Below are 27933 nucleotides of genomic sequence, written 5' to 3' on the forward strand. Positions count from 1 at the left end.
TCCCTTCAGGTACAGGAATGCCACAGTTAGGTCAATCAAAGCTTTCTCTTTTCCAGGCTGGACAATCCCAATTTCTCAGCCTTTTCCCACAGAAAAAGTGCTTCATCCCTCTCATCAGCTTCATGATCTCCTCTGAATTTGCCTGAGTACAATTCGATCTGAGCCATCTCTTTGAGCACATTTTTATAAGCCGCTGCCAGTCCAATGCACTTCAGCCTTGTGAAAAATGCCAATCACTTGTTTTTAGAATTTTCAAAGTTTAATAGTAATAAAATGGTTATAAAAATAGTAATAAAATTAGAGTAATACAAATTTGGACGATTAGGATTTAGGACAATACAAGACAATAAGAACAAAGAGTTACAGATGGTCCGGGTACGTTTTTCTGGGCAAAATAAGCTCGAAAAAGGACACACGTTAACGGAGGATTAACCCTTAAAAGCAACAGCCTGTTGCATATTCATACACCTCATACATGATGCATAAATTCCATTCAAACAAAGGATTCTGTCTGATTAGTGTCAGCTTCTTCCTCTGAATCCTAACCGCATCTTCAGGGCTGAGCAAGGCGGGATCAAGTTAATTTTTTCTGATAAGAGAGCAATAAATTCTTTTTCTCTGAAAGATTTAGGTGTCCTGTGGCTGCTATCTGGTGCAAGTACCTCACTCCTTTCTTTAAAAAAATATCCCACATGCATAGTTTCTATTTTAACATTATGTTATAACCTAAAACTATATTTAACGCACTACTTAAATAAATTTATACAGCATAACTTTCTAACATAACACATACAATATTCATTTTAATATTTGTGAAAAGCCAATCATAAAATCCGCATTTTTCACAGCCAAGATCCGGAGGGACCGCCCGGGGCCCGGCGCCCCTCAGGCCTCGGCGTCGCCATGGCAACAGCGCCCCTCAGGCCCCCCGCGCTGAGCTGCCCTTCTCCCTGCCTGACCGCAACAGCATCCCCGTTCCCCAGGCTGACTCCTACACGCCACCTGACCGGGAAGCGCTTCCTGATCCTCCCGGGACACCGGAAAACACGGCCCGCCCCCGTCCCCACCGCCGGCGGCGCGTCCGAGCTGCCCGCCGCGCCGCCTGACCGAAAATCACCGCTCCGCCCTGCATTGCGCCAAGGCCCCTCGCTGAGGCGTCCCCGGCGCTGCCTGCGCGGAGCGCTCTGAGGTCCCCGCGTGTCCGCGGCGCTGCCTGCGCGGAAGTGCGGCGGCCCGGGGTGACGGTGCCGCGGGGTAGCGGGGCCGGGGCCGGCCGGGGGCCGGGGCTGGCGGGGGGCCCGGGCGGCCCGGCCGCGGGGCAGCAGGAGGAGCAGGACGACGAGGAGGAGGAGCAACGCGGCCCAGGCGCGATGGACCAGTGCGTGACGGTGGAGCGGGAGCTGGAGAAGGTGCTGCAGAAGTTCTCGGGATACGGGCAGCTGTGCGAGCGCAGCCTGGAGGAGCTGATCCAGTACGCGGGAGGGCTGCGCAGGGAGATCCTGCAGACCGAGAGTACGTGCAGACCCCCCCCGCAACCTCCTCTGCCTAGGGGACGCGGGCCCGCTCCTCCCTCCGGGGAGGGGAAGCCTGAAATTTGGGGTGTTGTGGGCTGGACACCCGCGAAAACTTCGGGCTTTGTGGGCTGGGAGCCCCCCTGAGGAGAGCCCCGGCTCCAGGGTCCCCCATCCTGAGGGGAGCCCGGGCTCCAGGGACCCCCATCCTGAGGTTTCTGTGCCGGGGATCTTCTCCCGCAGCCCCCGGAGCTTTGGGGCGTTGTTGACAGGGAACATTTAAAAGGTGGGAGCAGGGGAGGTTTGTGTTGAATATCACAAAAAGGTTTTTCACCCAGAGAGTGGCTGGGCACTGACCAGGCTCCCCAGGGCAGTGGTCACAGCACAGAGTTTAAGGAGTGTTGGGACAATGCTCTGAGCCCTATGGTGGCATTGTTGGGGCTGTCCTGTGCAGGGCCAGCAGCCGGACTCGATGGTTCTGGTGGGTCCCTTACAGCTCAGCATATTCCATAATTCTGTGATCAATCTCACCCTCCCGGGCCTCCTGGAGAGGTTGGTTTGTTCCCGGCCAGCAGCTCTGGCGTGCCCCTGGTTTATGTTGGGTTACAGACAGGTTGTTCATCCCGGGGGAAATACAGAGGAAATAGGGCACAGCTGACCTGTTTGCTTTCCCCCTCCACTCCCCGCCCCCGTTTCTTTTCTGTTTTTGTCTCTCTTTTCCTGTGTCCCTGAGCTGTGTTCCTTTGCTGCGGCCGGCTCTGGCGGTGAAGCAGGAGGTAAACAAGCCTTGTGTCTGTGTCACAGCTGATGCTGGGCACTTGCAGAGCTGTAAACACGGGGCGTTTAAAGCTTGCGAAATCCCGGGGACGGAGGTAGTGCCGTGTTTGCTGGAGTGGGAGGGAATGGAGAAGCAGCTGAAGTGATTTACCCAAGGCCATGCAGGAAGCGGGTGATGGCTCAGGGATTAAAAATAGGAACTTGCAGGCTCCTGAAACCAAACTTGAGAGCAACTGTGCTGCTGCTCTGCTTTTGTTTTTGTTTGGATGGGGGAGAATGTGTTTGCCGTTGTTTGCCTGTGCAAATACAGGTGCAGAGCTCACTCAGGAGTGTGGATAATTCCAGGAACACAAGCACCAGTGTGCTGGAGCTGCTCTATGTGTACCCAGAAGTTTCTGTGGAGAGCAAACATGGAATTCTGATTGTGAGGTGTTTATTTGGGATGAAATAAGGCTTGGTCTCTTTGGCATTGTTTTGAGCTGTGTTTCAGTAACTGTTATTTGTGCTGGTTGGAACAGCCTGGGCTTGGGCATTGAGGACAGTCACTAAAATATGTGTCTTCACAAAGTGAGGTGCTGACCTTGCTGGAGAGCTGTGTGTGTCACCCTCACGCTTGTGTTGGTCTTTGTTGGGCTGTAAAGGTTTGGCTGTGACATTCCTGTGGCAGCTCCAGAGCTTTTACTCTCTTTGTAATGAATTTAGAAGGTTCCAGTGTGTGATTCCTTCAGGATCCTCATTGGGTTTTCCATCCAGGTTGGATTTGGCACTGTCCAGTGAATAATTTCAGCACTTACCAGGTGATGTTGTCCCAGAGAGCACATCCCAAATTGGATTTTCTTTTAGTAAGTGCTCTAGAATGAAGCCACTACATTGCTAGTGCACCCTCAGATATCTAGGGACTACAATTTTGGCATCTGAGGGTGAGCTGGATTCATAGGGGTCAAAATTCTTACTATTTTCTCTTTTCTTTAACATGTTATTTGTAACTTTCTGAAAAGAACAGGTATTTTCAGCTTTTACACACTATCTTGAGGATTTTTGAAAATGGATGGAATTGAAGGCAGCCAGACATCTTAATGTGGAAGTCTAATTCAGGGCTATGAACTGCAGAAATAGGCTCCTGGATGTAATTTCAAAGGAAAAAAGAAAGAGAAATGAAAGCCTTCACTGCTGAAGAAGAGGTTAGGACAAGATCTGAGAGCAAAGATGTATGAAAAGACCTTAAATAGGCACTGGATAAAAAAGGAAGTGGGTGGAGAAGGAGAAACTGTTGAAACTGCCTTACCCTCTAAACTGGTTTCCTTCTCCCCCCCTCACAAGTGTATTAAAATGTCTTGAGCTGATTTCATGTTAAAGCCTAAGGGCAGACCAGCCCTATGCTCAGGCCTGTGAATGGGAAGACAAATTTGTTTTCCTTCTCTGTTCTCTTAATAAATCTGTCTTCCTGGAGTAGCCAAGGATTGCATATTCTTGGATGGTATAAGTGTGTCTGCCTGAGTAAACTTGGCATTGCACTCTGCTCTGTGCTTGGTGTTTGTGGGCCAATATATTTAATTTTTTTAAAATTGTGCACACACATCACAGAGAGAAGCTGTCTGTCTGTCCTGTGCACCCTGAATTACCAGCAGGGATGGCTGCAGGCTTTCTCCTGCTGATTTAGTGCAGGTAGCTCAGAGTTTGATTGCAGCTGATGGAGAGGGGTGCAGAGGGGAAACCTTCTGTGGCTCTGATGGCTTTTCCTCTGTAGACATTTTCATTGCTTTGCTGGTGTTGGGTTTCTGTACAATGTCAGGGACCAATAATTCACTTCTTTGCTTGGGGTAAGAGCAGGCACCCCTGTGGGTTGTTTGGGTTTTAGCTTAATGGCTTTCAGAAAGTGCATTTCAGCCTTTCTGTTTCTTGGAGAATGAGTATTTCCCTTTTGCTTGTTGCATAATCTCTGGCTGGTCATTTTGCCATGGCAAAATTCATGAGACAGTTAAAGATCCTTCGTGTTATTTTAAGTGTTTGTCATAAAACTTAAATAGCAACTATGAAATTATGATTATTCTTGAAATAATTTTGGGAGATGAACTTTTTGGAATAGTTGAGTGGAATTTTCACTTTTAATTTGGGATGCACAGAGTCACTGAAGTGACTATTTCAGTCTTATTTCTCCTCACTCATCCCCTAGGAAAAAACCCACAGAACCCCATTAGCCTTTTGCCCAGGAGATGATCCTTGGCTTCATGGGGCTGCAGGGAGAAAAAAGCATGGTAAAGGTTATTTTTGTTCTTAGAAGCTGTGGCTGTTGCAGAAATGCTGTGGAAACTTGCCCAGCTGGGGCTGGGCAGGAGCTGTTGCTGCTCACAGGGGTGGCTCAGTGTGTGACAGTGTCAGCAGCAGCTTTCAGAGGGTGCAAGAAGGAAGGGGCCTAGAAAAATGGCTGTGAAGTTATTATCTACTCCCTATGATTGCAGTTTTCTCTGGATTCTCTTTGCTCTCTGCAGAAACTGGGCTCTTAACACACTGCTGAAAGCAAAGATGTGTTAAAATATGAAATCAAAAAGGAACAAACTTAAAAAGTGAACACGTTTGCCATAAGATCCTTCTTCTTAAGAGATACTTGGGTGATTTTGTTTTTTCACATGAAGGCTTTGGGTCTGGAATATTAGGGAGACATTTCTGAGATCCTCTCCCACTTAAATTAACCTTCCCATGCAGTGGAAGGCTGCTAAGTCTGTGTCCCTAAAGAAAAAATTCTTCAGCTTTGAGACAGGAGAGACCTTCAGAGGTAAGACGGGAAGTGAGATTTTTCTTGTATTTTTAAATCAAAAGCAGGAAGAAAGAACTGAAGTAAAGCACCAAAAAAATGTAATTTTTTTTTTTCTGACTCAAGCTTCTGAATGATGTTTGAATCAAGGACAAAGGGGGTAAGCTGTGATGTGGTCAGGGGTCTGTAAGCCTGTCCTGTTTATTATTTTCTTCACAGAGTGGGTCATACAGCAGTGAACCTGTTGGACATCAGCTAAGAAATGTCACAGTTTCTAGAGAATAAATCTCATAACAAGGTCCACAGGTCCTCTGTGGACTGTTTCTCATCCACTGAGGGGAAACTGGAGACTGTTCAGAGCTTCTGCCACAAGTCAGGGAGCAGGAATTTCATTCAGCTCAGACACACAGTCCAATAGCAGTGGGTGGCTTGTGGGGCAGGAATTAATTGGGCCATCATTAATCCACATTTGCTTGCACCCTCATTTTGCTTGCACCCTGTTGAAGTTAAACATTATATTCTCATGTACCTTTAGGGGCTGTCTAAAAGCAAACTGATCCTGCAGTAGCTTCAGTGTCCTTCTGTTGTGTCCTTAGAGATTTGTGAACTGAGTGTTACTTTTGAGATGTTTATTCATCTGCTGTGACTGGGACACATGAGACCTTTGCATTAAATTTTTAAACTGTTGTGCTTGTTCAAAGTTATTGTGCACCCAGCTGGATTCCTGATTCCACAGGAGAGTTTTCATACAGGTGAATTCCTGTACACTGCCTTCAGTTAAGCTGATCTTGCTTTGCAGAGACTCTCTAGATTGCATTTCTTTAATACCACTTTTTGTCAGTTGATGTTGTTGCATATTAAGAGATTTGCTATTCCCATTGGTCTGTAACAAAGTTGGTGATTTTCCTCTCTTTTGTCTAGATCAAGATGGGGACTTGTCGGGGACGATTTCACTTGTTATGACACAGTGTTGTAAGAGAATAAAAGACACAGTCCAGAAGCTGGCCTCAGACCACAAAGACATCCACAGCAGTGTATCCAGAGTTGGAAAAGCCATTGATAAGGTATTTGTTTTGTGCTTTGACTGCATTCTCACATTATAGCACAAAATTTGGATTTTTGCTACAATTAATCTGAACTAAATATTCTGTCAGCTGCAGAAGCAAAGGGAAGCTGGTGGGCAGCACAGTACTTGCTTTCAGAACTCACTGCAGACAGCCTGTTCCTTCTGGGACAGCTCAAATCTCCTGATTCCTTACAGAACAGACCCTATAGACACTACAGCATGTAGAACTATTTTGTGTTTTATCAGCTGAGCAAAATGTTTTCTTCAATGTGTGTCTCAGAAAGAAATACTGTTAGATTTTATTTATGTGTATATATATATTTCTAGCTAATTGTCACCAGCAGGTAACTCTAAAGTGCCATTTTGCTGTGTAAGTGGCTGCCCCATCCCTGGAAGTGTTCAAAGCAACTTTGGGCAATCTGGTCCAATGGGGAGACCCTGCCATGGCAGGGAGTTGAATAAGATATCTTTAGGATCTAACCTAAAACATTCTGTGATCTTGTAAGACAGAGAATTTTTTAAGAAAGGCATTTTGTACCTCTTAAAGGGATGTTACTGGTTTTGGGAGCCTAATTTTGTAGCAGTGCTCTTAATGAGCAATAGAGGAGATTGAGCATTTCACAGTCTCTGTGTCTAAATAATAAAATAGGGTAGCTTGTCTTTGGTGCTTTACATATGAGACATCTGAATTCCAGGTTCAACAATAACTGGGATATGATTTTTGTACCTATTTTTGTAGCTAAATATTAACAATTCTTTGAAATTATACTGAAATGGTGCTACATATGTATACTTTCAGGCCATGCTTTTCTCCCTCAATTCTCTTATATAAAAGTAGTTCTGTGTGCAGGGAGTCTGATACTTGCTGTTATGGACATTTTTGTGATAGCTTCACATCAGATTGTGCCTCTGACAGGGTCTAAACATTTGTTCAGTACACAGCACTGATTTATCCTTTGGGAATCTCATTTCAACTTTGGTAGTAATGGTAATCTGCTAAAGCACAATGTAACAATAATGAGATGAAGAAACAAAGTACATAATGCTGCATTATTAGGCAGAATGTCCATGAAACTTGTATTTTTTGTTTATATCTGACTGACCATGGTGGAGAGTTCAAACTTTGTACTAAAAGCTTTAATCCACACGTCACTGTTATCCAAAGCTTAAGGATGCATCTGTCTCAAATCCTTGCTTCTGTATCTAAACCAATTAACTAGAGTAAAATTCCATCCTTATTACCAGCTTGAAGCCTGAAATAAATCTATGTAATCTTGTCCTAAGTTTTTAAACTTTCCAATTCTGCTTTAGAAAGTGGACTGTGTACAAATTCACTTCTGGGTTTAGCCATACTTTCTTCATTTGAATCCTCTGAGGTAGAAGAGCCCCAGGTTGTATGGAGAGGGTGTAAGTGTTCAGTGGAAATTGGTGATGGTATTTCTTAGAAGCCAAAGAAAATGCTTGCAAGCATAATGAAGCTTAGGCTTGAGTCTAATCTCCAAATTGCTGCTTCAGTTGTCATGGGAATAATTTTTTCAGTGTTCTGTCCTGCTGTTTTAAGTTTATGTAGTTTTTTAATTTAAAAAATAATAGATGTAAATAAAACCAATTTTTTTTAAATTTCAAATATGTTGCTTGGTAAAATAGTAGAAAGGATCCCATTAATCTGCTCTGTTCCTGTTGAGTGTCAGAAGGGCTTTTTCAGTGAGGTCTTCAAAGATGAGCTCAACTGGCTGGGTGCAGTGTGCTTGTTCCTCTGGATTTTCAATCTCTCTTATTGTCTGTGGTGTTTGCATTAAAAAATTAAAAGCAGTGGGAGCTGCTCAAGTCCCCAGTTCTGCTTGTAACAAAGGATGTTGTTCTGTGAAGTTCAGAGCACAACTTAGGATTGTCTCCTTAAATATGTCCTTGGTGGAATTTTTTAATGGTTTTCCCCAACTGTAGTATCTTAAAGGGCTTACTTTAAATTATACCCCAAAGTTTAGGCCTTTTTGTCAGATGAATATGTGTAATGTTTGAATCCAGGTGAAATTCAGCATTTCCCTGAACTGTAACATTGGAAGCAAATCTTCCCTATGTACCTAATGCACTTTCCCTTGTGCTGCTGGAAATAAAAGAAATATAAATATAAAATATAAATTATATCTATAAATATAAAAATACATACATATATAAATATAAAATAAATATCAATTTTTTTTTATTTTCCCAAATATGGTAGTATTTTAAAGGGCCTACTTTAAAATATACCCCAAAGTTTAGGCCTTTTTGTCAGATGAATCTGTGTAATGTTTAAATCCAGGTGAAATTCAGCATTTCCCTGAACTGTAACATTGGAAGCAAATCTTCCATATGTACCTAATGCACTTTCCCTTGTGCTGCTGGAAATAAAATATCTGTAAAAATATAAATTATATATATAAATATATAAAATACATAAATATTTAAATATAAAATAAATATCAATATAAATATAAAAGAATTTTTTTTTATTTTCCCAAATATAGTAGTATCTTAAAGGGCCTACTTTAAAATACACCCTAAGGACTGGGCCTTTTTGTCAGAAGAATGTGTGTAATGTTTAAATCCAGGTGAAATTCAGCATTTCCCTGAGCTGTAACATTGGAAGCAAATCTTCCATATGTACCTAATGCACTTTCCCTTGTGCTGCTGGAAACTGCACTTGGAACCTATCAGCAAAGTGTTTGTTGGCACCAGAGTCCCAAACTGGAATTGCCCTCCCCCATCCCTTCACCATAATGTACTTAAGCTTAAACCAGTAGAAGTAATTAAGTGTAATTGATGTAGTGAACTGATTCTCAACACATTCTGGTCAAAATCCTGCTGCTTCCAAACTAAAACACTCACTAGAATTGAAGGAAGCACAGCCCTTGCCTTGCTTCATGAGACTGGAGTTCTGTTTCTGTCACATGTAAGCCCTCACTTATTGTACAGACAGATGAACATCTCCACAACACTGCTTATGGCCTTGCTAACCCTGCATGCTCAGGCCCAGATGAGTGGCCTGGTTTGAGGTTGGGAAATGTGCTAATACTGGTACTCATTTCATGTGACACAGCCAAATGGCAGCTGCTGTTGCATGTAGAATCAATAGACTTCCTATTTAGCAAGCTTGGATTGTGAAAGAACTTGCTGTATTATCTCCCAGTGGCAATTTCAGGTTAAATTTCTTTTTATTCCATATGGGACAAGGTTATACCTACATAAAAAGTTTAGTCTGGTCAGTTTTTAAGTTATTGTAGTTGTTGCTTGTGAACTTGCCTGGGCCCTAGACTTGTCTGCCTGCAGAGTTCACTCTGAGAACAGAAACCCTTAGAGCAAAATGTAGTTGAAATTTGGTATCAAATACATTGAAGTCTGAAATGCCAGAGCTTTGTGTGTTGTTTGGAAGATTTATCTAATAAGCTGAACCTCTTTTCATGGCAGTCCTGTGTGGATTGCTTGCTTCTGATCCACCAAAGGCTACCCTGTCTTCCAAAGAGCATTTTCTCCTTTGAAAGGAAATGTTTGCATCCAGTTTTTTCTGTATTGTACTGGCAATTGCTCTGCTTGCAGAACTCATCATGTCACTGTTGTTCAGCAAGTTGTTATCAGGTGGCTCATTCATCAGTGTCCCTGTAAATCAGTCACTCTTTGGAATGATTTGAATTAATCTCAAAGCATATTTGATAGGCTGGTAAATCAAACCTATAGGAACAATCTGAGTAGTGGTTAAATGCCTTCTTTTGGGAAAGTAAGAGGAGTAAAGGGTAGTTCCTTCTGTTTCCCCCCTGAATTTTATATCTTTTATAAGGCAAACATTTTAACCCAGTCTTTGTTTTGGGAAAGCAGCCTTTTGCCTAAAGTAGTGTTCATTTCATGTAAAGACTCGTGTATGAACACACAAAAAACCTTTACTGAACATCATTTAATTGTGTTGATGTGAAGAATGAGGCTACATAAATACAGAGTCTTTGCAAGTTGAACTTTCTATTATGTGTAAACAGATTGAACCGAGAAGATAAACAAATGTTTTATTTGTATTTTGGGTAAGAATTCAGAAGGGAGGAATGCACAAAGTAATCTCAACTGAGTAACTGAGGAATAAAACTGTCCTTAATCATCATCCTTCTATATGTCCTGTTGTTATGGGTAACATGGAGGGTTGTATGTTGGTGGAAAATGTCCATCTTGTGTTTGTGAACATCTTGAAGTCATCATGTTCTAACAGGTATTGATAATGTGCTGTACATTGTATCATTCCTGTATTTAGTACATAATTCTGTACATTTTGGCCCCAGGTTTGCAAATCAAGCTTTTAAAAAAGATGTGTTCTTCAGGAATACTAGCTGACATACAGGTTATTTTGTGTTTTTTGGGTTTTAAGCTTCCTGGAGTTTTTAACTTGCAGAAATGCTTTTAACTGTTGAAATCTTATTAAACCCCATGTGCTGTCAGTTAGCATACTGTTAGCATTTACCAAACAAAACTGAGGGTTGTAGTCACCAGCAGATCCTTCATGCCTGACAGTTGTGAAATATATAAGCCAAAGGCAAGTGATAATTTTTTCTGACATGTGGCAGTCACTCACTGTAATCTGTGCAATCAGTTCCTAAAGCTCCTCGGGACCCAGAGGAGGCAGAGCTGTAGAATCCCACATTTAATACAGACCTCAGAATCGTTTAAAACAAACTAAAAAAAGATTATTAGAATGAGAATTACCAGGACTGAGTTGGTCAGAGAATGACTGAGGTCCTCAGGTTGAATCATGGGACTTGACAACTTATTTTGTGTGACTTGGAAAGATCTAATGGTGGGGTTTTGTAAGGGCTGGTGGGTTTGCTGTTTCAAAAGAAAATGAGCATTTTGTGAGAGCACTGAGGTAATTAGTTTCAGCATCTCTGCCCCTGAGCAGTGAAAATGATGTGATAATGTTGAGACATGGGTGCAGCTTCCCTGGTTGGGAACTGTCCAGAACTGTCCAGTTTCTGCTTAGGGGATTGTGTCATTGCTAGGACTTGGAATTGCATGAAGAATAACTTATAGTCCATTATTTTTAGATTAAAGATGATCTCCACCCTGGAAGCCAGGTAACAAATGCAAGCTTGTGCATTCTGAGTCCTGTCTTACATCCTTTAGTGCTTTGTTAATGGATTTATTTGTGTTACCTACTGGTGGTGGTTGGACACTGAGAGCAGAGTCAGCAATGCTGCTGAACCTTTAAGGATTTGAATGGTTGGCACAAATAAGAACAGTATTCCTCAGTCTTCAAGATGCTTGAGTTTTTCAAGATACAGCTTAGAGGTGAACAGCATGACAAGGAGCTTACAGGTTAAGACACCCAAGTGCAAATGTTATTAAATGTGTGACATGAATCAGTGGCAATAATTTAAATGCTCACCTCGCTCCACCATCTCAGAAAGGTGGAAAAGTCAGTTTGCCAGACTAAGGTTAATGTTTGACTGAGAGTTTGCTGAGAGCCCTGAAGGAAGCAGTGGCTTTGGAGCTGTGTGGGCAGGGATGAAAAGTCTGTCCCTTTTTCACGGTGACACAGAGCAGCATCAAAGGGGATGTAGAGGTGCTGATGAAGGAAATTAGTAAGTGGTGAGTAACAGGAAGGTGCAGTGTGAAGCTGAGCTGTGCATGGGAAGATAGCTGGTACCAGCTGGGTGTTATCTGCCCTGCCTGCTGTGACAGAAACCTGTGTTTGTGTGAGGCTGGTGTTCCCATTTGTGCAGGGCTGTGGATCCTCACAGAGCCACAGCTCCTCTGAATTCCTTCTTGGGAGAGGGCTGCAGTCATCAGAGCAGGCAGCAAGCAATGCACTGGCTTCTAGACTCTTTATTTTGCAAGAGGCTTCTTTAAAGCAGTGGGTGAGGATTTTTATTAAAATTAACCTGCTTGCCCTGATCATAAAACATGTTAGCAGTTAAAAATCCTGCTTTATATCTTGGATTAGAATAAATGTTGCTCTCCTGCTGCCAAGAGGCAAAGTGCCAAGCAGTGCCAAGTGTTAGCAAGGAGTCAGCGTGACAATGTCTTCAGTTATTCCTGGAATATGTCCTTAGGCCACTGGCCTAAAAATACATGGCACTGGGATCATCTGGGTTAGTTCTAAAAAATATCTCTTGGATCTTCAAAGCTCATCCTGTTGTTGGGATGTTGAGGTCATCAGAGATTTGAATTTTGTTGTTTGGATGTGGGGAGAAATGATTTTTTTTGCTTTTTCAGCATTGCTTAGTCTCCAGATATGTAAAAAATCCTTAAGTTAAAGTATTACTTGCAATTTGGTGTGCTTGTACTGATAGAGATACATTGATGACTCTGTCTTGATTCTAATGTAGGTGATTTTGTGTTCTGTTCTCTAAACATTTTCAGTTTTCATATATGCAGGTACTTCCTTCATCATGTGGCTTCATCATGGACTCAAACCCCTTTATTAGCTAACTAGGTTTCTAACTTTCTAGTTAAACTTGTAATTTGTTGCTGTAATTCCTTGTAGTGAATAATATTGACTTGAAAGGAGCAAGCTAAAAGATTTCTTCTTCTTCCTACACAGGAGGTAATGAAGGAAGCTGCCATGTATTTATTTCACTTTGGAGATAATTGAGGGCCAAGTGAGTAATAGGCAGAAGGCATCAGGGTGGAGACACAGGTGTCCTGCATGATTAAAGAGAAGTGATGTGGGGTGGTTTGTTGCAGCCTATTAACTGTTAATTTGTGTGTTTCAGAACTTTGACTCGGACATCAGCAGCGTGGGGATCGATGGGTGCTGGCAGGCTGACAGCCAGAGGATCCTCAATGAGGTGATGGTGGAGCACTTCTTCAGGCAGGGAATGCTGGATGTAGCTGAGGAGCTCTGTCAGGTAACAAGTGTGGGTGTTGAAGGTTATCCACTGAGGAAAGCAAAGCTTTGTCTTAGCTTCCTCATTTGAATGTTCCAGATGAATATTTAAACTGTCAGCCAACCCATTGGTTTTCATGCTTTAACTAAAAAGTGCCCTTTTGTTTTTTCTTTTCTTTTTAGGAATCTGGTCTATCAATAGATCAAAGTCAAAAAGAACCATTTGTGGAGTTAAATCGAATATTGGAAGCATTAAAAGTTAGAGTTTTGAGACCTGCACTAGAGTGAGTCCACTCATTTATTTTCCTCACTTTTTTAAAAGAATGCTTTTAACAGTTCTTTAGTTTTTTCACTTTCAGTACTCTCTTTAGTGTATTCTGATGTGTCCCTGCTTGTCCTTTGAGAGGGGTAGTGAGTGAATTTACTGAGTGAATCTTTCCTTTTCCATCCCCTCTGTGTCAGTCCCCATGGGAAGTGATTAACTAAGGGTCTCTTTCTTAGATTAAGGGTTCACTTTAATCACTTGTGGTGCTGCTTTAAGGAAGAAACATCACTTGGAGGAAAAGTTGTTGGCCAATGATGGTGCTTGACCTTCTGTTGGATCATTAGTAACCTTATTTTAAGAGGTCCCATTGTGAAGGGTACCAGGACTTAGTAAAGGTGTTGGGTTCCATGAAGCCTTTGGGGTGAGCAGAACTTGACTTGGATCAAAGTTCTCACTTGTCCTTCAGTCACCCTCCCTTTCCAGACAAGGGACCAGAGGGTGGGAAGAGCCTGGGGCTGACAGTGGCACTTGTTAATGAGATTCCTCCTGAAAAAACAATAAGAAACCCCCTGAAACCCCCTCATCCTGTTTTTTTTTCAAACTTTTCTAAGCTTAGGTTGCTCTCAAAAGTAAGACAAGAAATCAAAACACAAAAAACAACCAACCAAACAAAACAACCTAACCAACTTTAAAGTGACCTTTTAAAAATAAAAACAGTGAAACTAAAAAGAAATTCAAAATTTGTCCTTCATTTCAGAGCATAGATCTTACACTTGAGATAGAATTTTTTGCATTATTCAGTTAAGTACATTTTCATATTAAAAACATTTTCTTTTCCCTTTTACATGAACCAACATAGGTGTGTCAGTTGAGCATTTACTGGCATCTAAACTGAGTGCAGGGACACTCTGATATTCAAACCCTGGTGTTCATTGACCAAATCCTGGGTAATGCCTCTGGGTCATGCAAAGTTTGACCTAAATAGTTGGTCATTGAATCTAGTTACACAGGTGGAAAGCTGGGGTGGTTTATTGCTGTTGAATTGGCTAATTGAAGGGAAGCAACTCTGATATTACAGCTGAAACAAGATTTACTGTCAGCTACAACACATACATCTTGTAGTTCAAATAATAGCAGAGCTGTGAAGGATAGTCCCTGAGGAACAGTAACTTGCTGTTATGAGTGTTCCCCTGAAATCTCTAAATTCATTTCAGCTCCAGTTTGCAGTGCTTTAGGCCTTACTCTTTGCTACTGAGTTGTATCATGCAGTTTCTGCAATGTGTGAAATGTTTTTCAAACAAAGGAGAAGGCATGGTTGTCCCTCAGAGGAATTTTTATTTTCCAGCTGCATGGGCAGACAATGGGGTGTATTGTCAGCACAGTTTGTGTGTTGGCCTACCCCTCCCCATCTTATTTCTGTCTATAATGTTTATTCTGTTTCAACTGGACAGTGCAAATGCTGTCTGCCTCTCTTGGCTGCTGCTGGGCACAGAGGGGCCTTATTTATAGTGGTGCTGCTGATATAAAAACCATGGCTCTTGGGGAGGATGATCAACATGTGACAAAATGTCATGGTTTGAGCTCTCTGGCTGAGGGGGTAACCAGTGCATTAGCTGCCCACAGAACTGCTGATGCTTGTGAAGGTATTTCCCTTTTATTTCCTGGCAGACACAAGTGTTCAGGAGGAAGGATAGAAACCAGTGCTGTGTGAATGGCCTCCATATGACAAAGTGGCACTGTGTTCCTTGGGCTAAAATTGGCTCCAATGAATAAAAGTTCAGCCTGAAACAGCCCCAGACTGGCCCATTGCAGGATCAGGCTGCTGACAGTGGTGTTGAGGCAAAGTGTCACACAAGGATGATTAATTACAGTCTCCTGAACCAGGAAGTGGAGTATAGCAGGTTTTATCCATGCAAAATTGTGAAAAGCTGGGATTAAAAGCCAACCAGTTTCTCTGGCTCTGCCAGCACTCTCTGTCTGTGCTCAACTTCTCTCTGTGCTGGAAACAAAACAAACTCAGGTGGCTCCTGGTCACTGCCATGGGAAGGGAGTTGTCAAATTAATGACTTTTCAAAAGGACCTGCTGAGGTGATGGAAATTAATACTTGTGTCTCAAAAAAAAAAAAAAAAAGGACCCTAACAGTATTTGTCATCCAGGTTTTCTTTCTAATACAAATTTCAACACTTCAAAATATGACCTTTCAGATTTAAATACAATGTGACTGGCCATCATTTTTTTGTTTTCCCATGTGGGGTGTGGAAGTTGACTTTATTATAGAGGCCTAATCTGGCCTTGCACTCTGGGCTGTGTAATCTTTGTATGCCTGCAAGATCCCATTAACTTCCAGTGACATTTCTCACTGTAGTTTGGTGATGGGAAAAGGAATCCAGTTATTTTTCAGGATGTATTCTGGCCCTTCAGAGCCCAGGTTGGGCCCCTGTGTGAGGTCCTGGTGGAAATGACTTGGAGGCTCACAGATTTGGCTGTAATTTGTAAAAGAGATGTTCTCTTCTCTTCTGCCTGTAAACAGCAAGTTGCACAGGTCCTGGTATTTGCTGGGTCCTTGGGGTATGATTTAAACTTAATTTAATCTTTAGTAGGCTTTGGTAAATTCATTTTAACATCTAAATCCCATGTGGGAGCTGAAGGGAGTCCTGTGGTTTGCAAAGTACAGTGTAAACTTTAAAAAAATTCAGATGGATTTGAGTCTCAGAAGTGAAAATGACTGGGTGTCATTTTGAGAAGAGGTAGGAAGACAGGTGATGTGATTCCTAATAATTTTGGGCAGTGGTAGAGAATATGTGGATCGAGTGTTTTAAACCTCCCTTGCTGGTTTTTTGTTTTTCTGTTGGAAATAGGAACAGCATGTCCCAGACTGAGCACCTCAGGCCTTGCCTCTGTGGTTGCTTTCTTCTGATACAAATTTGTGCTGCCACTCAAAGACCTAAAAATGGAAAGCCTGCCTAAAAGCTAATTTGGAAAAATAGACTCGACCTCAGCAAGATGAAGTACTCTGTCATGTGGGTGCAAATATTGGCAGGGAGAGGATGGAGGCTCTTTTGATGCAATAGAGATTAATATCTCATTGATGGCACTGTGGACTAGTCTTAGTGTTTATTTATAATAGATTTTGTCCTTCATCTGCTTATTAGTCTATGGTTGTTAACCTCAGGCTCTTGTTTTTGTAGCTGGGATTGTACTTTATTGCCATAATATCCTGTTGTCCACTGTGCCCACTGATCATAAAAATACAATTATACCCCCCCAACTTATGAAACCACCCCAAAAATGCACTCAGCACCCATGGTTAGTGAGTGTGCTCTTCACTCCTTCCTGGTGGAGATTCAGGAAAATCTGAAACTGCCTGAAATTGGGGACAGTAGGGCTTGTTTTTAGTTCAAAGGCTCCATTTTTCACTGTTTCCTACTGAAAGGTTACTGTGTCTTTACAAAGCCTTGCCAGTGAAGTCAGGCTCCTGATACTTCCACCACAACAAATTGAAAGTGGATACTTGCTCATTAATGCTACATCCTAATGCAGAAGGCTGACTTGCTTTGAAAGCCTTCCCAATACAGTAAGAATGCTTAATTTTCTCATTTTAGTATTGATTGAAAAGAAGCCTCACATACCCTGGTTTTTTTTTAAGGAACACAGACTTCCTCACTTCCTTGCTAAAAAGTGAAAAGCTTTTTGCTTAATAGGGCCCCCACAGTGAAAATAGTAGAACTAATTAACACTAATGAGAAACAGATGTACTGGAGGACATTGAAACTTGAGGTTCTTAAGAGAAAGATTGGATTGATTTAGGCCTGACTAAATGGAATCAAGGAAAAAAAAAACAGTACCAAAAAAACCAAGAAGGGGATGGATAAATTCTAAATAATGAAGAAAAACTTGTATAAAATGCTTTGAAAATTTCAGTTCATTTTACTCTCTGTATGTTTAAGAATTCTTTCATGTTATTTAGGAGCCAAACATTAGTGTTGTCATGGTGAAAGAGACACAGAAAAGGAGAAATATTTTTATTGTCCAGGTTGAAAATAACACAGCAAAGTTTAAGCAGGGTAAAGTGTAATATTGAAACTGATTTCCTTCCCCCACTGTGAGATCTTGATGTCAGTCTTTGAGGTCCCATAGATGCAGTTCCCCTCTCCAAGCAACAGAGGCACACACACAAACACAGTGCCTTGGACAACATGTTTGCTGTATGAGGACATTGGAAAATGTTCTTGGTCAAACTTCTTGACATGCAGCTGAAGAACTGTCAGTAATTGTTAAGATTCAGAGTGCTATTAATTGAAATACAATAGACTTGAGCTATTTCTGCCTTATATTGTGCCTAATTTAGTCCTGTCTTTCAACCAGTGAATGTTGAATTTTGCAGCGCTTAACCTCTACAGCAGCACCAGAATTAACATCGTCCACATTTTGTGCACCCTGTGTAGCTCCATCACTTGTAAAGGGCCTTGCCATTTTCTGTGCTCTGTAGAGGCTCTCAGAAGTTCAGGGAACAGTCCCACTTGCCTTGAAATAGATGCAGATAATAGATAATTGCAGTGATTTCATCTGCTGTGGGCTGCCATTTCATGACTCTGGTGTCACGTCCCATTGTACCTCCTCGTTCTTCCAGGTGGGCGGTCTCCAACAGAGAGATGCTGATGGCCCAGAACAGCTCCTTGGAATTCAAACTGCACAGGTTATATTTCATCAGTTTATTGATGGGTGGAACAGCAAATCAAAGGGAAGCACTTCAGTATGCGAAAAACTTCCAGCCCTTCGCCCTAAATCATCAGAAAGGTACATTTTTGGTCAATTAAAGCATTGGGATATAGCACCTTTGAGTAAAACATGTTTCAAATATGTTTTACTCCATTCTTTTCAGTTTGTTAAAGGCTGCTTCTTTTTGGATTTATCATGTATAACCCAGATCCTTACAATTAGAATTATCTTCTTTCTTCTTTTTTTAAGAGGGCTCAAAAATAATACCTAAATGATTGCACATTTGCTGAAATTTAAGGTTTTTGACTCTTTAAATAAAATGTAGATTGCATCTAGAATAGGCCTGCTGCCAGAGTCAAGTGCTAAAAATGCAGAGGAATGTTCTTGGAATAGTCATCTGCTATTTTCTGCTGCGTGGGATAATACAAAGAGAAATTAAACTTTTGAAAAATGGAGATCATGTGAGTAAAATGAACCATCTCAAGCTGAATCCAACAAAGTCTATTTTTTTAGGGTACTGTGTGTGTCAGAAAGCTTACAAAAAAACTAAAGCTGCTAGAAGCAAATTCCCAGGCAGCACACCCTGGCAACTCCCCAGCCTAAAAGTAGCAGGAGTGGAGCTCTCCTGGCTGTCATGGCTGTAATTGTTTGTGTGTATCTGCCTGTTTTCCATGTGAAAGCTCCAGCTGGAGACCCAGTCTCTTGTTTGTTGTACAAACTCTGCTGTTCCTGGTCCCTCACAGATATCCAGGTTCTGATGGGCAGCCTGGTGTACCTGCGGCAGGGCATCGAGAACTCGCCCTACGTTCACCTCCTGGACGCCAACCAGTGGGCTGACATCTGTGACATCTTCACCAGGGATGCCTGTGCTCTCCTGGGCCTCTCAGTTGAATCCCCTCTCAGTGTTAGGTATGCTGCTTTTCTCTTGCTTTTGAGACCAGGTACTTCGTGGTTTGGTTCCTGTTTTTTGTTGAAGACAAAAGAAATGACTTTTTGACTAGCTTGCCTTAAATGCAGGGTATAGTTACAGTTAACAAGTCTGCAAAGATTAAAAAGCAGAGGTTCCTGTGTGCTGGACTTTACCCTGCACCACTGCAGCTCAAGAGGAAGCATTTCTGGATGGAATTTATCTTCCATAGTTTAGACATAACTGCTAAAGATGAGGATGGCAATCAGCCAGTTATTCCCACAACAAATGTGTGACAGCTGTCCCTGCTGTTCAGCTGAAAAATAACCCTGAAAATGTGGCCATGATTCCATCAGCATTTGATAATTTTGTTTGTTTTTTCTTTTTTTTTTTTCCACACATCACTAGTCATCTTCTTAAAAGAATGCTCAACAGTTATGTTGTGGTTTCAGCTGCTAAAATTTCTAAATTGTCTGCTGGGCCTCTTTTGCAAAGAAGAAAGAGGCACTTTCAAACTCAGTAGCTAATCTGACAAAATGCAAATCTGTAGGAGGCTGTTGGAAAAATGAAGAAAACCCAACCAAATCTTCTAGCTTCTTTGAAGATAAAACAGATTAGCTGCTATTTAGCCTTTGCATGTCAGTTCCCCCAGTACACTCCCCTGATGCTCTCATTTTCATTTAAAATGTTAAAATAAATTTTATTGTGTCTTTCTAGGCTGGATTTGGTACTTAGCAGAAGCTTCACTGCTTCGGGGGTTTTTTTTTGTTTGTTTGTTTTGGCTTTATTTTTTTTTTTTTACTGTTTCCATTCACTATTGTTTGACTTCTGTGTTTGGTTCAGAGCTCTCACATTGTTAAGCCTTTTGCTTTTCCTGTTTGTACCTCAGTTACAAAATACAACAGAAACAGCAAAGGGAGCACTTCAGACTAATTTTTCTACAATAAACTTAAAATTGTTTTTCTACAATAAACTTTCAAGTTTCAGTTGGAGTATTTTATAGGTATTTAGAGCTTAAATGGTTTTTTTATCTTCCTCTTGTTTCATGCAAATAACCAGCACTCCCTTAGATTTTCATTGCTCATGCACTGATGCTGCAAATGCAGTTTTCAGAGCACATGGCCAAGAGATTTTTGATGATGTGGAAAATCCCTATTCCTGATGTTTGGAGTGGTGGGACATTTGCTCTGCTCCTGGTGTGGAATTGATTGTGCTGAAATGTATTTACTGTATAGGTGCTATTGATGCTCTTGTCATAAACAAGGCTGTTCTCAACTGGTGTGACCTTGGAGTGCTGCAGATCCTTTAGGAATTAAACAAGCTTGAAGTGAAATCCCTGCTGTAAAATATTTTGCTTTATTGAACATGAGTAGAGGGCACTTTCTTAATGCTGATTGGCTTCATCAATATTTATCTAATCCTGTACAGACCTCATGGTCTGAGTTATTATGTGGAGACAGCAGAAAAACTCCTGTGTTATGGAGGTTGGGGTGTGGGGTCTTGAAGGACTACAGGAATTTGAATTTACTATCAACCTGAGTTTTTATATTCTGAAAGGGCTCTTCAGGGATGTTTTCACACAAATACTACTAGTCTGTTTGTTAGACTTCTCACAGGATTAACACAAGTTACACTCTGGGCTGAATTAACAAGAAAGCCAAGTGTAAGAGTTAAAATGGCCAGTTGGGGGTGAGATATAATTTATTTATATATATTATATATATATTAGCTTAGGCAAGAGATCCACAGGTTTCAGATAGAGGAAAGGCATGACTTATGTAGACAATAAAACTTGCACAAATAGTAAAATAATCTGCCAAACAGAGCAGGCTGATAGCAAGGTCAAATCCTCTTTCTGTTGCTGGTGATTTCCAGTACTGTCATTAGACTTAAATCCATCAACTCATCTGTTAATTCATGGAAAAGTCTGTCATAATTTCTTTTGTAAAATACTGAAATGTTTCTAGATAATGTGCTAAATTCTGGTAGTGGGTAAATCCCAGAGGAGGCTGAACTGTTTGTTGGGACACAGACTTTGGGCAGTCTTATACTGCTGTTCTTGTCACAGGCCCTGGTTTCCTCCCTTTCCTTACCTACCTGCTTTTTCTGCATTTCTTTTCTTGGTTTATGGTGAAGGTGGAAAGACATGTTTCTTTACATGATAATTATATATAATTAAAGGATTATGGGTTGTGTGTGTGTGTGGGTTACATGGAAACTCTTGTGCTGCACATACTCCACCATAGCTGAGAGCAACATCCTGTATAAATTAATGCTATGTCTTCCTCCTGTACAGCTCAAAATCAAAGTGGGTGGTAGAAGAAATCAATTCATTATGAATCTCAGAGGAGGGATTAACTGTTGTTTTCTGTCCACAATGTAGTACCTGAGGGCCCCAGCCTAAAACACATGAATAATTGATAACCTGCCCCAAAACTCTTGCTTGTCTGTACTTCTAAGCTCCCTTCAGGTATAACAAGATGTAAATGAAAAAATACAAAAACCTTGTCTCCCAGTTAACCTTTAAAATAGAAATGTGAGAAGAGTTGGTTTCCTAACATGCTCCTCATATTAACATGTCCTTTTTCTGCAGTTTTTCAGCAGGTTGTGTAGCATTACCAGCTCTAATCAACATCAAGGCAGTAATTGAGCAAAGGCAGTGCACAGGGGTGTGGAACCAGAAGGATGAGCTCCCGGTGAGTGGGGGCTGAGCTACCCCTGGGGCAGATTTCTAAGGGCAAATGCTGTTTTCAGGTTTGTTTTGTGCTGCATGTTACAGGATGTTTTACATGGCCACCACCTCCAGCAGCTCTGGGACTTGGGGATCTCTGCTGCCCAGGGCTGGGGCTCACAGACACCCCCAGACACTGAGGCAGCAGCCACACAGGCTGCCCCAGACACAGCACTGCCCTCAGCAGCTCCCACACAGCACTCACCTGAAACAAAAGTACAGACAGCCAAGATGCCTTCCTTCTCCTTGGCTGGAAACAAAAGTACAGACAGCCAAGATGCCTTCCTTCTCCTTGGCTGGAAATGATTGCCATTCACATACCAGTGAAAGCACAAACTCCAGATTCACAGGCAGACACGTGCTCATGGATCCTTAATTGCAGCATGGCCCTCCTAGCCCCTTTGACACCCTTTTCCAGCTGTTCCTCTGCAGTCTTCTTCCCCTGCACTTTCTTCCTACAGTTTTTATAGTTCTGCTGACCCCCTCTCCTCAGAGACCCTCAGGTTTAGAGTTGTGCCTGTTGCAAAGTCCAGGTTTGGTTGCAGTTTCTTGATGACCTCTCAAGGTTGTTTCTTGTTGTTATCTCCATTATTTTTGTCCATCAGGTTTGTACCTCTCAGTTTTGTTTGTTGCCCCTCCCCTTTCACTTGTTATCCCCTCTCATATTGGAAGGATCTTTGATAAATGACCTTAAAAAACTGATGCTCTCACCTTCCACTTACCCAGAGATGTTTCTGTATAACTGGGAAGAAAATGGATCCCACAGAGACACATTCACTTCCCCTAGCTAGGCTTGAGCTTAGTCCAGGGCTTGCTTTGCACTGGCTCTTTATCAGGCAGACAGGAGATGGAAGAATTACTGCTGCATCTGGGGACACAGGAGCTGGGATCCAGTGCATTATGCTTCCAGCACATCTCATTTAGATCAGTTGAAATGAAGTTCACTTGTTATGAAACCCCAGTTTCCCTTTATAGCTCCTGCCAAGCATGTGCAGCTCTCCAGTGACCTGCTCCTGATTTGGAAAGGAAACTTATTTAGTGCAAACTGGGCATGAACTGAGTTAGCCTCTTGCACTGCAGCTGGAAGAGATTCATTTATAGAGTAAGGAGGAGTGCTGAGTTTTCTCCCAGCTGTGTTTTCTGTAGTGCTGAGAGTGTATCCTCTGAGTGTGACAGATTCCTGCCTTGCTGTCCAGCCAGGAATGAATAGCTAGGGAGCATTTGGAAAAAGATTCCTGTCTGATGCAAATCAGTTAATAATTCACATGTGTCTCCTTGCATTTTAAACTGAAGGATCTGTAGTGTCTTCTGCTAAGGCAGTATGGGGGTGGGAAACCTTGTTTTCCTTGTGCAAAGACAGATTAAGTAGCATGAAAAGGTCACATTGTCAGGTTTTGTTGAAGGTTAAACCTTAGAACAGAGGACTGCTCAGAGCCAGGTGAGCTCTGGTGTGATTTTTGCAGTTCTCAGTTAATTACTGAAGTCACAGACCTGTTCTTCTCTGTTATATGTCCCTTTTTGAAATAATTTTGTACTCATGGCAAGAGTTGTGCTGCACAAGTATCTTCTGTGTTGGTACTGAAAATCAGTGATTGTGATATGCTTCATTGTTCACATGACAGCAAGGTCTTGGCAGAGCCTTTCAAGAAGCTATAGAACATGAATATAGTAAATTCAAGGGTTTTTCTCTTTTTTAATTTCCCCCTAAAATCAAATCTATAAATTACTTTTTATTTCCTAGCCAGTGATTTCCAGAAAGTCTTGATGGGTCACCAGCTCAGTTTTCCTGCCAGAGCATAGATCTGCAACAAAATTTGCACCTGTCCCTTGGCAGAATATGCTGTTTTGTTGTTACTCCCCATCCCCAACATAAATCACCATTTTAAGATCACAGTTAAGTGTTTTTGGCTGGGATATTGTCAGGCATCCACACAACGGATTTTGTTGCTTTCACAGCTGAATTGTGAAATCTGTTAAGTAACTGCCATGACCTGAAGGGATTTTATCTAGAAATGTAATTTCCTGAGATAAATGATGTTAATTTTTTTCACAGATTGAAGTGGACCTCGGTAAAAAGTGCTGGTATCATTCAATATTTGCCTGTCCCATTCTTCGTCAGCAAACAACAGATAATAATCCACCTATGAAATTAGTCTGTGGTCATATTATATCCAGAGATGCTTTGAATAAAATGTTTAATGGCAGCAAGTAAGTACCATTCTTTTATTTCAAATAACATGCAGACAAGGACACATCTTAAGACTAGAATACTGTGTTTTGGGAAAACTGAGTCCATAATGATGTGATTGATGGAAGCTTGTTAATCTTGGAGAATGGCTTGAAAGCTGCATAAGCTGGGTTGGTGCACTGGAGAAAAGCATAATAAACCCTCTGATGTTGTTGAAAGTGAGCTTGCATGAAGGAATGCAGCAAGCAGAGTAATTTTTCACTTTGTTGCAACCATTGTGTTGTCTTAAATTCAAACTGAAAGGCTTTACACACACAGTTTTTCCTTGGGAGCAAGGTTAGTAATGCATGAAAAATCTCTTGAAAAATAAAATTAAACCTCTAGGGGAAATATGCCTTAATAATTGAGCAAGGAGGGGAACTATAACTGTGGAAATACTCCTCCTTAGATATCTGTGGCGTGCTTCAGGCTTTTGGGCAGAAGGAAATGGGAGAGAGAAATCTCTACAGATTTTCTTGAGGAAGAACAGTGGTTATTTGGATTGAATATATACAGCTTCTGTGGAGGCTGTCAGCTTAATTTAGAGCTCTAAGTCATTCTGGGAAATCCAGTGTGAAAATAACTGAAGCTATGAATGAAAATGTCAAGTGATGTTTGCATTCTGTGCCCTGTTAGAAAAGCCTTAAGGGATGCCTTTGTGGGTGACTTTGGGTGACTTTAGCCATTTGCAGCTGTAAACTTGCTGCTGCATCATTCCTGTCCCTGATCACTCATTCCTGGTGCTTTCATTGATCAGTTTTACTGACAGCACAGCTCTGACAATATTAACTCTGGAGGGGTGGGTGGGGGAAGAAGGTAGAATGCCCAAACGTGGGAGATGGGGAGCCAAATGGATCAATGCTTCAAAGTAGAATCAATTTCTTCAAAAAGAAGAAATATTGTAAGTAGGTGGGATTGACTGAGAGACCTCAGCAGGGAGACCAGGCTGACCCTTCAGTCAGAGCCTGCAGGAGCTGATCTAAGTGGGTTGGAAAATCACAGCATTTTGGGAACCAGACACTACAATGAACTGGATATTGAGGAAGCCACAGTGAAAGCTACCAGCTGATTTAAAATTTCTGCAAGGCCAGGCTGGATGGGGCTCTAGGCAACCTGCTCTAGTGGAAGATGTCCCTTGCCCATGGCAGCAGGGTTGGGATGGGATGGTCCTTAAGGTCCCTTCCAGCCCAAACCATTTTGTGATTCTAAAATGCAACAAGCAAATCCACAAGTAGGAATAATAACTACAGAGAAATTGCTCTTTATGATAATCCAGTAATTCAGGGGCTTGTGGGTGAAAGGTGAGAGACTATAACTAGAAGGAGAAGCATGGTAAGTTCTCTCTCAGCTAAAGGGGACTTTTCTTGGAGCCAGGTAAAGTACTGTGGCTTAAGAGTGCAGTTGTTTCCTGCTGCAGAGGGAAAACTCAGTACCTTTAATGCTCTGTTGTCACACATTGCCCCAGTTCTAACACATTGTCTTTGTCCCCAGGTTAAAATGCCCCTATTGTCCAATGGAACAGAGCCCTGGAGATGCCAAACAGATATTTTTCTGAAGAAAAGTTACATTATGCAGTTTGTAAGTGACACTCTGGATTTCAGGTGCATTTCAGGAGAAGTAAAACACTCTTGTTCCCTATTATGCAGCAGACTGAGGACTCCTATGTTTGTATAAGCTAATGCTACAGAAACTTTGCCAACATTTAGTATATACATACCAAGTGGAAATGCTACAGAAATATTATTACCATAGGGCTCTACTATACTCTTGGTCTCCATACCTGATCAAGTTACTACACCAGCAGTTGTCATTCAATGCAGGTTTTTGTACTTAATTATATGGTGACTTTTTACTTTTTAAAAGCAGAAATTGATCACCCCCATTTGTTTAATATTCTTCCTGCTATTATTCTATCATTTTATTGATAACTGTCATCTTAGAGAACGTTTGTGGACAAAGTTTTATTTCCTGTAATGTGTACATAATTAAAGGTAAATACTTCAGAAAAAAAAAGTTTGATAAATTGAATAGTCGTTATAAAACTAATTTGTATTTTTTTTGCTGAAAATGCTGTGATATATTCTGAGTTTTTCTTTCAAACATTTTTTCAACTTTTACATAGAATTCAAAGTAAATGTGCATATATATAAAGTATATAAAATATATAGCCCCAAGGGGCTACCTGTTGAAATCCATCACTAATTTATAAGGGTGATGTGTGGCTAAACTGCTACTGGGGCAGAGAAGGAGTAGGAAATCCTGTTCCTTTTCACGATTGAAAAGCGTTTGTGTAAGAGAACATTCAATAAATTCTGAAGTGGAAATGCTTTTAGTTGATGACATTTGCTCTCTGGCCTTTGTAGTCATGTTCTTTGAACTTTGTATTCAGGATTAGGCTATAAATGTCATGTTGCTGTATAGTTTAATAGTCATTATAGTGTGCTATTTATAAACAGTTATCAAAACCAAATAAATTGTAGAAGTATTCATTGTTAAATGGGGGGAAAAGCATGTTCTGATGCAATCTACTGATCACAACTCTGCACTTGGCAGAACTGGGCCCTACATCATATATTAGGAGGTAGCAAGTTTTCTGTAGCTTGAGAACACTTTGCTTCTAGCCTTGTTTTTGTAGTAGAATATTACTGCCATTGCCACTTTCTCTGCTAAATTTGTCATATTGTTGACTAGGTAAATTTGTACTCATAAAGGAGACGTAGATCACGGCAGTTGAATCTTTTTTAGTGTGCATATATTTGTATTTATTGCACTGTCCTATAGTAGGGCAAGCAGCCATAAGGCATGCAAAGCTACTTGTAAAATTATATTTCTGTATTGTGTAGTTAAAAAAAACAGCAACCAACCAACCCCAAGCTTGTCTGGTTGAACACTGACACACTGGTTGAATGCACTAGCACAATGCACTACAGAGAAGACCGTCTTTGGGAAATCTACACCTTTTGAATTTGTCTGTCACCTGATGGAGAGACTGAGTCGGACTCTTGTGGGATCAGTGACAATGGACAAACCTACAGAGACATTGTAAAGTGAGGAGCGAGTCAAGGCACACAAATTTTAAACTTCAGATGTGTTTGATACATGTGAAAAATTCCAGGTGTGTGATTTTCTGCAAAACTTCCATTGTATTCACACTGAGTTCCAAACAGCCGCGTTACCAAGCGCTGAAATCAACAATAAACGGGTGAGGATATTATTTTCCATGTAGGTTTCCTAGTCTTGCTGAAATTGCTTTTAATATTTGCTTTTGACTCTAATTGCTTAATGCTTTGGATCTCTATGAAATGGCATATGAAGTAATTTCAAAACCCAACAATAACAAACCCCCACACAACCAGCCTCAAGTATGAGTGCTGCATCTTTCTGAGTTACACTGATGGTATTTTAGCACTGGTGTGAACACCAGTACCTGTTGATAGCTTAGAGCCCAAGGATGGAACAGTTATTTAATGGAAATAGGGTAAAAATTCACCTTGGTTATTAAATATCACCTTAACTTGTGCATGTTATGGATCCATAGCTAATTCAAAAACTCTGTTCTCACCAGATCATTGCCATTCTTTCCCTGTCTGACTTAAAAATCCTTGCCTGCAGTTGTGCAGCTCCACCAACAGATGCTGCTCACGGTTCAGTACTGAGAGCATGTGTGCTCACCCTAACAGGAGGCTGTGCTGAGCATTTGGGAAGCAGTTCTGCTCTTTGGTTGGCACAAATAATCCAGTTTGCCCTGTGTAGTGATGTGGGTTCTCTCCTGCTACTGCTTGCTGTGCTTCTGGTAACTGGAGAGCAGGCTTGCAGGGGAAGAGTGAATAAAACTCTGTGGTTTCCATACCTAAAGTATAGTTGGCATCTGGTATGTGTGCATTGTCCCTAGTGGGGTGGGAATGTCCACAGTAAAAAATGGATTTGATTTTGAAGCTTCAGTGGGACCGGTGATGTGTCTCCATTTCACTTTTGGACCAGATTGTGAAGCCTTGGGCTAGTCCCTGAAGTAGCCCTGTGTGTCCCAGGTGCCTTTTAGTGCTTCAGGATGGGAGCAAAGACACTCAGTGTGTTTGTATCTGTATCCAGATCAGCCTGTCCTCCTTGGGTTGTGCTGGGCTGGCAGCTGCTGC

The 27933-nt window shown here is 41.5% G+C and overlaps 1 protein-coding gene across 1 annotated transcript; it reads left to right on the plus strand.

The window, feature by feature from the left end:
* Positions 1-1142: 1142 nt before the first annotated feature.
* Positions 1143-27014, plus strand: RMND5A (required for meiotic nuclear division 5 homolog A). The gene is made up of 9 exons (XM_054632623.2): positions 1143-1512; positions 5962-6104; positions 12838-12972; positions 13134-13234; positions 17847-18013; positions 18679-18844; positions 21436-21538; positions 23627-23781; positions 25292-27014. The coding sequence occupies exons 1-9, from the start codon at positions 1371-1373 to the stop codon at positions 25353-25355; spliced, it is 1176 nt and encodes a 391-aa protein (XP_054488598.1). The 5' UTR covers positions 1143-1370; the 3' UTR covers positions 25356-27014.
* Positions 27015-27933: the final 919 nt, after the last annotated feature.

Source organism: Agelaius phoeniceus, chromosome 4 (genome assembly GCF_051311805.1).
Source record: "Agelaius phoeniceus isolate bAgePho1 chromosome 4, bAgePho1.hap1, whole genome shotgun sequence".
NCBI classification, from domain to species: Eukaryota; Metazoa; Chordata; class Aves; order Passeriformes; family Icteridae; genus Agelaius; species Agelaius phoeniceus.